The sequence below is a fragment of the Rhinoderma darwinii genome, chromosome 8 (assembly GCF_050947455.1).
Source record: "Rhinoderma darwinii isolate aRhiDar2 chromosome 8, aRhiDar2.hap1, whole genome shotgun sequence".
Taxonomy (NCBI): Eukaryota; Metazoa; Chordata; class Amphibia; order Anura; family Rhinodermatidae; genus Rhinoderma; species Rhinoderma darwinii.
Window position 1 is genome coordinate 35,591,204 of NC_134694.1, and position 14,849 is coordinate 35,606,052.

The 14,849-nt window shown below is 39.9% G+C and overlaps 1 protein-coding gene across 1 annotated transcript in view; it reads right to left on the reverse strand.

Annotated features, from left to right (window-relative positions):
- Positions 1–1,553: 1,553 nt before the first annotated feature.
- The window catches only part of MID2 (midline 2), a 393,352-nt gene continuing 380,056 nt past the window's right edge, over positions 1,554–14,849 (reverse strand). The window contains exon 10 of the mRNA XM_075835586.1: positions 1,554–2,042. Coding sequence (XP_075691701.1) covers positions 1,634–2,042 — 409 coding nt within the window. The 3' untranslated portion in view covers positions 1,554–1,633. The remainder of the gene's footprint in view (positions 2,043–14,849) is intronic.

Here is a 14,849-nt window from a genome sequence, read left to right on the forward strand (position 1 = left end):
ATGGTAGATTTCAACAAAGTAGGCAGGTCATTAAAAAACCCACAAGCTAAAAATCTTACACTGTATCTGCTGAATACAGAAGCTCGATACAAGAGTCAACCTCACCCACCATATGCCCTAATAACTGCCTTCACACTGTCCAGCACCCCAATGCGCGTTTCACACCTGGCGTCGTCACCCCAGGTGGGTGAGGTTGACTCTTGTATTGAGCTTGAGTATTCAGCATATTTCTTTAGTACACCATTTCGTATTATTTCTTTGGCAATTTTGCAGATACAATGTATACTTGATGTTGGATATTATATTACAGTATATATACAACTGTATTAGTGACTATGTAAAAACCATCACTTCTTGTCCTGCCTTAAATATCACACTGTCCTGTTTGTGTGCAAATCTATTGCATATTATTTTTGTACAACTGTTTGAAAAATAGTTAATAAAGTCATTCTATTTTTTGCTATATTGCTTGATATTTTATTTTATAAGCATTGAGAGAAATAATATAGGCTTGTGTATGATGTTTTGGTTCCCAAGTGCAAGGATCACGATTTATGTAAGTGATAAGATAGACCTGACTGCTGTTTAGTTTCCTTCTTTTTGGTTTAAACTAAAAAGCTTAGACTGCTATGTTTTTGTTTTTTTATACAGTAGATTTATGTATTGCACACAATTACATATATAACCTTGACCCAATAGACAGGATCGGAGCCTTCCCCGTATTCATTTAATTTGATTACAATGATTACAGTACATCAATATAATCTATCAGACAATTTTCATGTATTACTCTGCATTTCAAAATTCCCACTTTTTCTTTTTTCTTATACGTCAATTTTCTATTTCGAGAATGAAGATGATTGTAATTACTATTATCATTGCTTTGCTCAAGTGAACACATCTCAGTGTAACTTCTGTATTCTCACTAAACTAATTTTATGACTGTATAGTATTGTAACTGATACTTTTTTTTAGTTATCTTTCAAAGACAGGGAGGTACAATGTGTTGTCTGCAGAAATCAAGCTTTTTCTGCATAGATTTATTTCTAAGAATCATCAGAAGTCAACATGTTTTTGGTTTGTATGAATAAAATTTTGAATTTCCCTAGGCAGCAAAAGCTATAGTAAAGCCCCCAAAAAGTTCAATGTTGATTTCCATCTACACATTCTAAATCAAGGACATTTGCATGGGCATAGCTTTTAAATAATAGAACATAAAAGGGGAGGCAGTTATTTCACTTGCGATGCAACCCTGCAATATTTATATATACACAGTCAGAAAAAGTGTTTCTCTTAAGAATAATGTCCATATAATATACCTTGTGCAGGAAGACATTTTCAGTCAATAAAGTGGACATAGTCATTGATGGACAGTGCATGTTGACTGCTTAGCATATCTTAATACGCAAAAAAATAATAATTAATTTAATTCAAGTTGACTAAAGCTAGCTATGGTTACCTGCATTTCCCAACCTGATCTATGATATCAACTAGTAGCTCACGAAAAGGGGTTTGTCTTGTAAAACTCCCTGTATTCTCCCTTGTTTTATGACAGACCATCCACTGCAGAATACAGGTGTCCACTATCGTAAACTTCTATTTAAAGCCCATGGAGCAGGTCATGTTGGTCTCTTCACTGGCAAGCTTTGAGTCCAGATACATATGGTGATTCTTGTGGTCTACAGATACACTCCGGCTGAGGAACCACAAATGTGTCCATGAAATCTGGAGCCGGGAGCCCTGAGAGGATTAGCAGAGACTTGTTCCATAATGTAAAAGTAGGATAAACAGGCAGAATGAATGAGATCTCAGACGTGTGCAGGTGAAGGGAATTAGCCGGATCGTAGAAAGAAAGTGTGTTATTGTCATAATCTAGGAGGACACCCAAACGTTTCAGCTGAGGGTGAACATCTAAAAGAACTTCTTTATTATTGTACCTAACAAGGAAATTGTTATTACATCTAGAGAAAACCCAAGAAGAAGTGTTCTTTCCAATCCATTCATTCCTAGGAGCAGACTTGTAAGCAATTCCAACTGCGTACCTAGGGAAAGACAAGTAAGAAAATCATTACATTTTGAAGATGTGCTTAGCCAAGAAGGTTTAAAGGATGAAACCGAAAAGACAGACTAATGCATTGAACAAAAGTTGGGTGGCAGGTCCGTATTCTTAAATCCAAGTTCTTTGAAGGCTCAAACACTTCTTCATTTCCACCAATGTCATCTGCATAGCAACATAGGAAACACACTTAAAGAGGCTCTGTCTCCAGTTCATAACTGCACTATCTGCTACCTAATCTAATAGGCGCTTTAATATAGATAACAAGAGTTGTTTTTTGTTTTTTTTTAAAACGTTTATTTTTCACCAAGTTATTATTATTTTTCGTTTTATGCTAATTTGTTCTACTGGGCGCTTTTTTTGTAACTTTTCACCAAGTGGGCGTTGTAAAGAAAAGTGTTTGATGCTGACCAATCAGTGTCATACACTTACCTTCATTCATGCCCAGCTTGTTAAATAGCACAGCGTGATCTCGCCAGATCACGCTCTGACGGGACTTCCTCCCATAGGCCCATAGGTCCTTTACCGGAGCCATGGAAGACTGGACAGACATTGCCTCCACCGACTGGAGATTCGGATAAACGTCCTGGCACGGCTGGAGGCGATGTCTGTTGACTCGTCCGTCATTCCGGTGAAGGATCTGCGGGTGGAAGTCACGTCACAGTGTGATATCGCGAGATCATGCTGTGCTGTTAAACAAGCTGGGCATGAATGAAGAGAAGTGTATGACGCTGATTGGTCAGCGTCATACACTTTTCTTTACAACGCCCACTGGGTGAAAAGTAAAATAAATTGCCCAGTTGGGCATTTAGAACAAATTAGCATAAAACTAAAAATGATCATAACTTGGTCAAAAATATTTAAAGAAAAACTTCAAAAAAACTGTTATTAAAGCGCATATTAGATTAGGTAGGAGATAGGGCAGTTAGGAACTGGTGACAGAGCATCTTTAAAGAGGTTTTCCAGTTCCTAAAAATTGATTGGCTATTTTGAGCCAAAATCCTGTTTTTGTGATCCTGGCCAAATTCACTTCATAGTATTCTCCCATTGAAGTGAATTTGGCCAGGATCACAAAAACAGGATTTTGGCCTGGATCACAAAAACAGTTTTGATGCCGTTTTTGGCTCAGTTGTTAGAGCCAAAGCCAGAAATGGATCCACAAGGTAGAAAAGGTATAAAGAAAAGACTGATGTATCTCCATTCTTTTGTGTCCACACCTGTGTTTGACTCAAAATGCAGAGCTAAAAACTACTACAAAATCTGAATTAAAACTGTGTGTGTGCTCCTGACCTTAAGTTCATGTTAGTTATCTGGTGATTGATTTTATGGGTAACCTTGGTAAAACGTAATCGAGTAATTGTCAGTAGCAATGGGAGTCTCGTAGTTGCCTAGCCGGGTCAAAAATAATCAGTTGGCTGTGTTGTGTCATTTTCTCCGACATCACATAAGTGTATCATGCAAAGACATTTTAGACTGCTTCAAGTGTGCGCACACAGGGAGTTCAGAAGAGTTCTGCTCTAAATGGAGGATTATTCAACAATACAACATAAATAACACCACAACTGAATTACTTTGCAACCCAATCACAATTTTGAGGGCCAACCCTTGATGACTCATGTACTGACCAACCACAACAATTTAAACATTATAAAGTATCAGCAAAAGAAGTATGGTAATACATCTGATGAAACCTCTTTTACAACAATAGGTCTGTCTTCACAGCATTTCTTCAAAGAGAATATTTGCACAGGGAAAGGAATTTCAAGGATCATAACTATCACAAAGTATATGACTAGCTCAGCAATAATGCAACTCAATAACACAGTATTCATCTTGTGTTACAAGATGGAGGCTAAATATTTGCTGTATATCACATTTTTCCTCCTCAGGGTGCAGCTTCAAAGGAAATAGCAAAAAACATATTTGGTGTTGAAACGGAGCGATTAAGCCGCCAAACACAGCACCATTAGGCATTAACTATAAAATAAGTCAAACAAGCCAAGGTCAGTAAACTTAGAAGGTCAGCAATACACACAAGGTGCAGTCAGGGCCGATTCTAGCTTTTCTGCTGCCTGAGACGAAAATTGAAATGGCGCCCCCCCCATCCGCAGAAAAATCATAAGAAATCCAAGTAGCCAACCTCTATTGGATCATTCGCACATGTAAATTGAAACCCCAAAAATTAAAATATGTAAAAAAAAATAATAATAATTCATACTGCTAACTTTTCTTTTTCTTGGTAGGTACTGCTGGACCGTTTGGACCTAGGTTTTGTTCACATCTGCTTCAGGGCTCCGTTCAGGCGTTCCGTTGGAGCTTTCCATCAACGGAACCCTGACTGAAACAAACGGAAACCATAGGTTTCCATCACCATTGATTTAAATGGTGACGGATCTGGTGCAAATGGTTTCCATTTGTCTCCGTTGTTAAAGGATTCCGTTGTGACGGAATCAATAGCATGGTCAACTGCGCTTCATTCAGTCAAAACGACGGAGCCCTTGCACAATGGAGACAAACATAAACTATTTGCACCTATGGTTTGCATTTGTTTCAGTCAAGGTTCCGTTCATGGGTTCCCAAGAAGGAAAGCTCCGACGGAACATCTGAACGGAGCCCTGGCGCAGATGTGAACGAAGCCTAAGTCGTAGATTTGTTGGACTACTTCGATGATCTACGTTTTGAAAGAGGGTTGCATGAGGGAGTTTTTATTTCAAGAAAAAATGTTTTCTTATATCTGTGTTTTTTTAAATACTTTATTAGTGCCTTATTAATGGATGCTGGCTGAGTTAACAAAAAAACCTTTTCCCATTTCCCCCCTAAAGTAATGTAAAAAAAAAAAAAAAGTAAAACAAAATTGGTATCGCTGCGTCCATAAAAGTCTGAAGTATTGCAATATAGCATTATTTAATGTGCACAATGAATGCCGTAAAAAACGCCAAAATCGCTGTGTTTTGGTCAACTTAGCTCTTAAAAAATGTTTCATAAAAAGTTCTAAATACCAAAAAATGGTACCGATAAAAACTACAGCTAGTCCTGCAAAAAATAAGTCCTCACAACGCTCAATCGGTGAAAAAATAAAAAAGTTATGGCTCTCAGAATGTGGCGATACCAAGCATTTTTTTTTAACAAAAAGTTTTTTATCAAAAAAAGTAGTAAAATCTAAAAAAAAACTATATAAATTTGGTATCACCATAATCTTATTGAGCCACAAAATAAAGATAAGTTGTAGTTTTTATCGCACGGTGAAAGCCGTAAAAACGAAACCCAAAAAACTATTGATTAATCGCAGTTTTTTTCCAACTTCAGCCCGCAGAGAATTTTTTTTCAGTTTCCCAGTACATTATATGGAACTATAAATTTTATCACTAAAAACTACAACTTCTCCTGCAAAAAATGAGCCCTCACACCACTCTGACGGAAAAATAAAAATGTTATGGTTCTTGGAATGTGGGGAGTGAAAAACGAAAATAAAAAAATGGCTCAGTCCCGAAGGGGTTAAAAAACTTCTGAGATGTCAATAGTGACTTGTCAAAAGTTTTGATCTGTCGGGGTCAGAGCACTGAGAACCCCACTGATTGCTAAACGAAGCGGCAGGAGTACTCGGGTGATCTCTGAGCTGCTTAGTTTCTGATTAGCTTTTCTCGGAGCGGTTTACGGGCACAATAGAAAGTCTGTGAGCCCGTACACCAACTGCCCGGCTTTCTTAGGAAAGCCGATCAGAAACTAAGCAGCACAGCGCTCACTGAGCACTTCTGCCACTTCGTTTTAGCGATCAGTGGGGGTCTCAGTGCCCGGACCCCCACCAATCAAAACTTCTGACATGTCACTATGACATCTCAGAAGTTTTTTTAAAAGTTTAGTTACTGTTGAAGCAGTCAGACACCCCTCCCCCTTCTGCAAGGGGGCTTTGGAGCATCTGACTGCTGAGGGCTCTATGGGGAAGGATTATCTTGCGCTCAGCTTCCTGCCCCCACTAATTTAAAAGTGATCGGCCAATGGTAGGGGGGAGGTTTATACTGCAAGGGCGGGTCTAAGAATCTTGCTGACAGCACAGGGCTCTGTGGGGGAGAATAATCCCCCCTCATTGAGCCCTCAGTAGTTATTATACTGCAATGGGGGGCTGTTTAAGCGTCTAACTGACTGCTGAGGGCTCGATGGGGGGGAAATTTTCCCCCTCATAGAGCCCTCTACAGTCAGTCAGTTGCTCAGAACCTACCATTAAATTAGTGGGGACAGGAGGCTGAATACAGTAAGTGGCGCTCTGTCAGCCTCACTTTGTAAACCACAGGCTGACCTGCTCCTCTCGCTGACCTGCTCCTGCTCCTGCTCCTCTCGCTGACCTGCTCCTCTCTGGCAGTGCATGCTGCGTGCAGCATCAGACAAGAGGAGTGCTCTAGCAGACGTGCACCTATCCTGCTGTGTGTCTGCTAAATAAGTGCTGCCTTGCCCTGCCTCCACCCACGGCGGACATCCCCCTATGATGCTGCCCCCATCCCTGGGATTAAGACATAAGTGTCAGAGCGTAAAATGCTGTCCCCCCCACTTTTTAGCTAGGTGGCGCTGCCTGAGGCAGTAGACTCTCCTCGCCTCATGGCAGGTGCGGCCCTGAGTGGGGTCACAAATCATAAAATAGTGAAACAATCCAGGTAAACATGAAAATAACAATAAGCAGGAACGACAGGATATCAACAAGGTACTATCACGATCTGTGGGTATATGGACCCACTAGGCCACACCACCGTAGCGGAGTAGCAGCTCGCCAAACAACAGTGTACCAAGTCTATACCAAGTCCAAGCACAAGGGTACCTGCAATAGTCCAGACAGTAGCAGAGGCTTAGGCACAGAGGGTACTTTCACGACAAGTGATGCAAAACAATGGCAGGAGGTACCAGGCATGGCAGATAACACCAGACGTGGTGTACGACAGCAGGCGTAGCAGATGGCAAAACACCACTCCAACACCCGAAGGGGCGCAGGAACAAATTCAGCACAGGATAGAGGTAGCAGGTCACGGGAACACTGGGAACGAGGTACGACTAAGGGACCATTTGCAAGATTAACATAGGCATACAAACAACGCTGAGGCAAGGAGTGAATGGGCAGGATCCTTTTTATAGTCCAGGGTGATCTGGGGATATTTAGTTAATTCTTTACATGTGCGTGCGCTGGCCCTTTAAGGCCGAGAACGAGCTCGCGCGCGTACTCTAGTGGTCACTGCGTGGCAGGACGGCCGCGTGTACTGGCGACCGCGGCCGTTACAGGTACAGGGTATTAACCATTATCATTGGCACCAGAGACAGCAGGTTGGTTCACTGTGTTATATCAAGTCCAGAGTCAATGCAGCCGTCTACCAGGAAATTTTAGAGCACTTCGTGCTTCCCTCTGCTGACAAGCTTTATGAAGATGTTGATTTCATTTTCCAGCAGGACTTGGCACCTGCCAAAAGTAACGATACCTGGTTTAATAACCACAGTATCACTGCGCTTTGTTGGCCAGCAAACTCGCCTGGCCTAAACCCCATAGAGAATCTATGGGGTATTGTCAAAAGGAAGATGAGAGACACCAGACCCAACAATGCAGATGAGCTGAAGGCCGCTATCAAAGCAACCTGGGCTTCCATAACACCTCAGCAGTGCCACAGGCTGATCACCTCCATGCCACGCCGCATTGATGCAGTAATTCATCCAAAAGGAGCCCCGACCAAGTATTGAGGGCATATACTATACATACTTTTCAGTAGGCCAATATTTCGGTATTAAAAATAATTTTTTAAATTGGGCTTATATAATATTCTTATTTTTTGAGACACAAAATTTTGGGTTTTCATGATGTTAACCATAATCTTCAACATTAACCCCTTCCCGACATTTGACGTACATGTACGTCATGGAAAGCATTGACTTCCCGCAAAATGCCGTACATGTACGTCAAACGTTTGGCACCGGCTCAGAAGCTGAGTCGGTGCTATCATCGTCGGATCTCAGCTGTATCTTACAGCTGACATCCGACTGTAACGGCGGGGACCGAAATTAGCTTCGATCCCCGCCATTAACCCCTTAAGTGCAGCGCTCAAACGCGATCGCTGCACTTAAGGTGTTTGCAGCTCATCGGAGCCCCAGCAATGAAATTGCCGGGGTTCCGGTGGCTGCAATGGCAACCGGAGGCCTAATACTGGCCTCCCGGTCTGCCTAGCACCGAAGCCGGTCAAGATCCGCCCGGCGGCGGAGCCTGATCGGCTTCCGTAGCTGCCGGCAAGATGGCGCCGGGTCAGGAGCTGATCCGGCGTCATCAGCGGTGGAGGTCAGCTGTACTGTACAGCTGACATCCACCTGTAACGGCAGGAACCGGAGCTAGCTCCGATCCCTGCCATTAACCCCTTCGATGCAGCAATCGAAAGCGATTGCTGCATCGTAGCGGTTACAAGCAGATCGCCAGCCCTGACAGGCAATCGGGACTGGCGACTGCTGTTATGGCAACAGGAGACACAATGGTCTCCTGCTCTGCCATTACGGAAGCCGATTTAGGCCCCGCCGGGAGGCGAAGCCTAAACGGCTTGCTGTCAGTGAATGACTGACAGATCTAATACATTGCACTACATAGGTAGTGCAATGTATTAGAAAAAAAAAAATCTGACCGTTGGACCTTCAAGTCCCCTAGTGGGACTTGAGAAAAAGTGTAAAAAAAGTATAAAAAAGTGTAAAAAAAAGTGCAAAAAATAAAAGTTTGAAAACAATAAAAGTTTCAAGTAATCAAATAACACACAATCCCCCTTTTACTCTTATCAAGTCCTTTATTATTGAAAAATAATAATAAACCATATGTATTTGGTATCGCCACGACCGTAACGACCGGAGGTATCAAAATATTATATTATTTATTGCACGCGGTGAACAGCGTAAAAAAAACCCGTAAAAAACGTTACCAGAGTTTCTGTTTTTTGGTCACTTTGCCCTACAAATATTACAATAAAAAGTGATCAAAAAGTCGCACGTATCCAAAAATGGTACCTATAAAAACTATAGCTCGTCCCGCAAAAAACAAGCCCTCATACAACTCCGTCGACAAAAAAATTAAAACGTTATGGTTCTCACAACTTGGCGACAGAAAAAATACATTCTTTTTACAAAAGTAATTTTATTGTGCAAAAAGTTGTAAAACATAAAAAAGTTCTATAAATTAGGTATCGCCGGAATCGTACTGACCCGCAGAATAAAGTTAACATGTAGTTTATAATGCGTGGTGAACTCTGTATAAAAAAAAAACAAAAAAAGCTGTGCCAGAATTGCGTTTTTTTGTTTACCTAGCATCCCAAAAAATAGGATAAAAGGTGATCAAAAAGTTGCATGTACCCCAAAATGGTACCAATAATAACTACAGCTCGTCCCGCAACAAACCAGCCCTCATACCGCTACGTCTATGAACAATAAAATCAGTTATGGCTCCAATAAGTCAGGAAATAAAAAAATATGCAGTTGTGCCCGAGGGGAACATTTCTTCTGTTTCAAGAGGCGATTTATCAAGGACCTAAAATTAGGGAACCAGGAAGGGGAGGGCCCAATCATATCCGCTGGAAGCGTCGGTGCCCGTATTATACCAGGATAATACTTTCCCAGCAAAATTCCCCAAACTACAAAGGCGCGGAGTGTGGACCAAAAGGGGGATAAGAAATGACACCATTTATCAGTGCGACACCGGCCTGTGCAGAAAGGATTGCTTCACAGCGTAACACACATCTATGGATTATTTTTATTTTTTTATACCACCTGACTATGCCCCTTATATACTCCGCCCCACTTACATGTACCCCCACATTATAAAACACCAGCAATACTCAAACAAATATAGTACCAAGCAAAATCCGCTCTCCAAAAGCCAAATGGTGCTCCCTCGGCCCTGAACCCTACAGCGTCCCCAAACAGCAGTTTCCTTCCACATATATGGCACCGTCATACCCGTGAGAACCCTTTTAACAATTTTTGGGGTGTGTGTCTCCAGTGTCATAAGCTTGGCATGACATATTTGCCACTGAATGGCATATCTAGGGAAAAATATAAATTTTTAATTTGCACCATCCGCAGCGCATTCATTTATGGAAAAGACCTGTGGGGTGAAAATGCTCACTACACCCCTTAATAAATGCCTTGAGGGGTGCAGTTCCATAATGGGGTCACTTATCAGGGGTTTCTTTTTATTATTTCACATCTGAGCCTCTGCAGTTGTGAACCAATACTTTGTAAATCGCCAAATTAGGCCTCCACTCCGCATGGTACTCTTCACTTCTGAGCCCTGTCATATGTCCAGACAAAAGATTAGGGCCACATGTAGGGTGTTTCTAAAACCGGGAAACACCGCATAATAATTAGAGAGCTGTCTTGTTATGGTGGCACAAGCCGGGCACCACATATTGGCATATCTATGGAAAAAAATCCCATTTTCACTCTGCAACATTGAGCGCACACTAATTTCTACAAAACACCTGCAGGGTTAAAATGCTTACTACACCCCTTGGTAAATGCATTGAGGGGTGTAGTTTACAAAATGGGGTCACTTCTGGGGGGTTTCCACTGTTTTGGGCCCACAGGTGCCCAGAAACCAATCCAGCAACATCTGCACTCCAAATGGCGGTCCTTCCCATCTGAGCCCTGCGGTTTGCCCAAACAGCAGTTTATGACCACATATGGGGTATTGCCGTACTCGGGAGAAATAGCTTTACAAATGTTGGGTTCTTTTTTTCCTTTATTTGTTGAGAAAATGAAAAAATTTGCGCTAAAGCTACGTCTTATTGAAGAAAAAGGACTGTTTTTATTTTCGCTGCCTAATTCTAATAAATTCTATGAAACATCTGTGGGGTCAAAATGCTCACTACACCCCTAGATGCATTCCTCAAGAGGTGTAGTTTCCTAAATGGAGTCCCTTTTTGGGCGTTTTCATTGTTTTGTCCCCTCAGGGGCTTTGCAAATGTGACCTGGCCTCCGCAAATCATTCCTGCTAAATGTGATCTCAAAAAGTCAAATAGTGCTCTTTCCCTTCTAAGCCCTGCCGTGTGTCCAAACAGCCGTTTATTACCACATGTGGGGTATTGTTTTACTCGGGAGAAATTGCTTTACAAATTTTGTGGTGCTTTTTCTCCTTTAGTCCTTCTGGAAATGAGAAAAAATTAGCTAAACCTACATTTTCTTTGAAAAAATGTAGATTATTATTTTCAGGGCCTACTTCCAATAATTTCTGCAAAAAAACTGTGGTGTCAAATCGCTCACTATACCCCTAGATAATTTCCTCAATGGGTGTTGTTTCCAAAATGGGGTCACTTGTGGGGGGTTTCCACTGTTTTGTCCCCTCAGGGGCTTTGTAAATGTGACATGGCCTCCGCAAACCATTCCTGCTAAATTTGAGTTCCAAAAGCCAAATGGCGCTCTTTCCCTTCTCAGCCTCGCCGTGTGTCCAAACAGCCGTTTATTACCACATGTGGGGTACTGTTTTACTCGGGAGAAATTTCTTTACAAATTTTATGGTGATTTTTCTCCTTTAGTCCTTGTGGAAATGAAAAAAAATTAGCTAAACCTACATTTTATTTGAAAAAATGTAGATTTTCATTTTCACAGCCTACTTGCAAAAATTTCTGCAAAAAACCTGTGGGGTCAAAATGCTCACTATACCCCTAGATAATTTCCTCAAGGGGTATAGTTTCCAAAATGGGGTCACTTGTTTGGGGTTTCCACTGTTTTGTCACCTCAGGGGCTTTGTAAATGTGACATGGCCTCCGCAAACCATTCCTGCTAAATGTGAACTCCAAAAACCAAATAGTTCTCTTTCCCTTCTCAGCCACGCCGTGTCTCCAAACAACCGTTTATTACCACATGTGAGGTATTGTTTTACTCGGGAGAAATTGCTTTACAAATTTTGCGGTGCTTTTTCTCCTTTAGTCCTTGTGGAAATGAGAAAAAAAATCGCTAAACCTACATTTTCTTTGAAGAAATGTTGATTTTAATTTTCACGGCCTACTTCCAATAATTTCTGTAAAAACCCTGTGCGGTCAAAATGCTCACTACACCCCTAGATAATTTCCTTGAGGTGTCTAGTTTCCCAGATGGGGTCACTTTTGGGGGATTTTGACTGTTTTGGCACCACAAGAGCCCTTCAAACCTGACATGGTGCCTAAAATATATTCTAACAAAAATAAGGCCCCAAAATCCACTAGGTGTTCCTTTGCTTCTGAGGCCGGTGCTTCAGTCCAGTAGCACGCTACGGACACATGTGGGATATTTCCTAAAACTGCGATTTCCTAAAACTGCAGAAACTGGGCAACAAATATTGAGTTGCATTTCTCTGGTAAAACCTTCTGTGTTATAAAAAAAATTGTATTAAAAATGTATTTCTGCAGAAAAATATGAAATTTGTAAATTTCACCTCTACTTTGCTTTAATTCCTGTGACATGTGTAAAGGGTTAAGACATTTTCTAAATGCTGTTTTGAATACTTTGAGGGGTGAAGTTTTTAAAATGGGGTGACTTTTTTGGGGTTTCTAATATATAAGGCCCTCAAAACCACTTCACAACTGAACTGGCCCCTGTAAAAATAGCCTTTTGAAATTTTCTTGAAAATGTGAGAAATTGCTGCTAAAGTTCTAAGCCTTGTGAGGTCATAGAAAAATAAAAGGATGTTCAAAAAACGATGCCAATCTAAAGTAGACATATGCGGGATGTTAGTTAGCAACAATTTTGTGTGGTATAACTGCCTGTCTTACAAGCAGATACATTTAAATTGAGAAAAATGCTAATTTTTGCAATTTTTCGCTAATTTTTGGTGTTTTTCACAATTAAATACTGAACATATCGAGCAAATTTTGCCAGTAACATAAAGTCCAATGTGTCACAAGAAAACAATCTCAGAATCGCTTGGAAAGGTGAAAGCATTCCGGAGTTATTACCACATAAAGTGACACATGTCAGATTTGAAAAATGAGGCTCTGTCAGGAAGGTCAAAAGTGGCTAAAGAGGGAAGGGGTTAAAAGAAAAAAATGCTGGAAATAAATCACTCTGTGTGTAATGAATCTATATAATATGAGTTTCACTTTTTGAATTGAATTACTGAAATAAATAAACTTTTTGATAATATTCTAATTCATTGAGAAGGACTAGTATATGGCACGTTGTACTTTGATTGGGCATCCACTGCCTGGCCCCACTACAGAGTATAGAGCACCAGTGTCCACTGGTTCAAGATAAGAGCCTTACACAACAGTATCAATAGGGAATAGGTAGAAAAAAAGGAATTTCCCTCTGGCGCATCCTCAGTTGGAAATAATTATTTGCATTCAAAAGAGGTGATTCAGGCTAAAACGATCTTTATTCAGGTACAATTACGACAAAAAAAGTTTCGAGATCGTACTGATCTCTTCCTCAGGTAGTGTACGAGTGCTTAACAGTGGATATCAGTCTCTGTTTTATAACACGGATGAGTAATTAACAAGGAAACAACTACCGGGTCAAATTGGCAGGTCAAACAACAGTTCAAAAGAAAGGTATGTATAAATAATTTGTTTTTCTATTAAAATACCAAATCAATTTAAAAATAATTTGTTTATACCTTATATGTTACATAGAATTATTTTGTTTTATTTTGCTTTGGTCTTGTATTTGTCCAAAGGTTCAAATATATTAATATACTATAAGGCCCTGTTCACACGGAGTTTCTTGACGAGTTCTTTGGGGCAGAAAAAAAAAAAACTCCTGCAAAAAACTCTGTGTGAACACAGCCCAATAAGAAACAATATCAATGATTAAAAGGAGACAGTACCACCTGTTATTTTAAAAGAGATACAATAAATATATTTTAAAATTACATAAACAGCTAAAATAATGTAAAATGGTAGAAATGTAATAACAATATTAAGTATTTTTTTTTTTAAATAACGAAGCATCACTTATAATATGAAAAAGATGAAATAATTCATTTTTAATGCGATTGAACAACTGTATAGTGAAAAGATATCATCATTTTTTATTTGATCATATCATAGTACTGTATTTTTATTATCATAATTCGTTGACAGTAATACGCTATTTTGTATTTATTATGAATATTCGTTCGATGTATAGAAGAAACCACTTGCCGTTAATGCGCTATTGTATAATTATGAAATGAATAGTCATATAGCTACAAAAAATCATCTTATTAAAGGTTTTATTATAAATAAATATAATTAAATAAAAGTTTAGTTATAACTATATGACTATCTCCATTTTTTCGTTCAATCCTTCTGGAACTAATGTTTTTAATTTATAGATCCAGAAGTTCTCTCTATTGCATAAAGTCGCAAATCTGTTGGTGTTGGACGCTGAAATTTGTTCAATGTGAGTAATTGTGAAACAACCAAAATTGTCACTATGTGCTAACATACAGTGTCTAGAGATACTAGGTAGCATAAACTTGTTCTTACAATTGAACCTATGTTTATTAACACGGCAGTGTAATTGTTGTGTAGTTCTGCCCACATATTGTAAGCCACATTGGCAGTTTATCAGATATATAACATATTGTGACTGACAGTTTAAGTGCTTATCAATTTTATATATATTTTTTGTTTGATTTGATGTGAACGTATCAGTTTCAGTAATCATATTACAACATAGGCATCTTATTCTCCCACATTTCGAACTGCCTTTTTTGGTATGTTTGACAATAGTGGTTACTTCGGTTTCAGTCTTATGATCAGGAAAAATTACTCTGCTAGGTGCAAGTATATTTTTGATGGTTTTTGCTCTTCTAAAAGTAATTAACGGTTTTAATGGT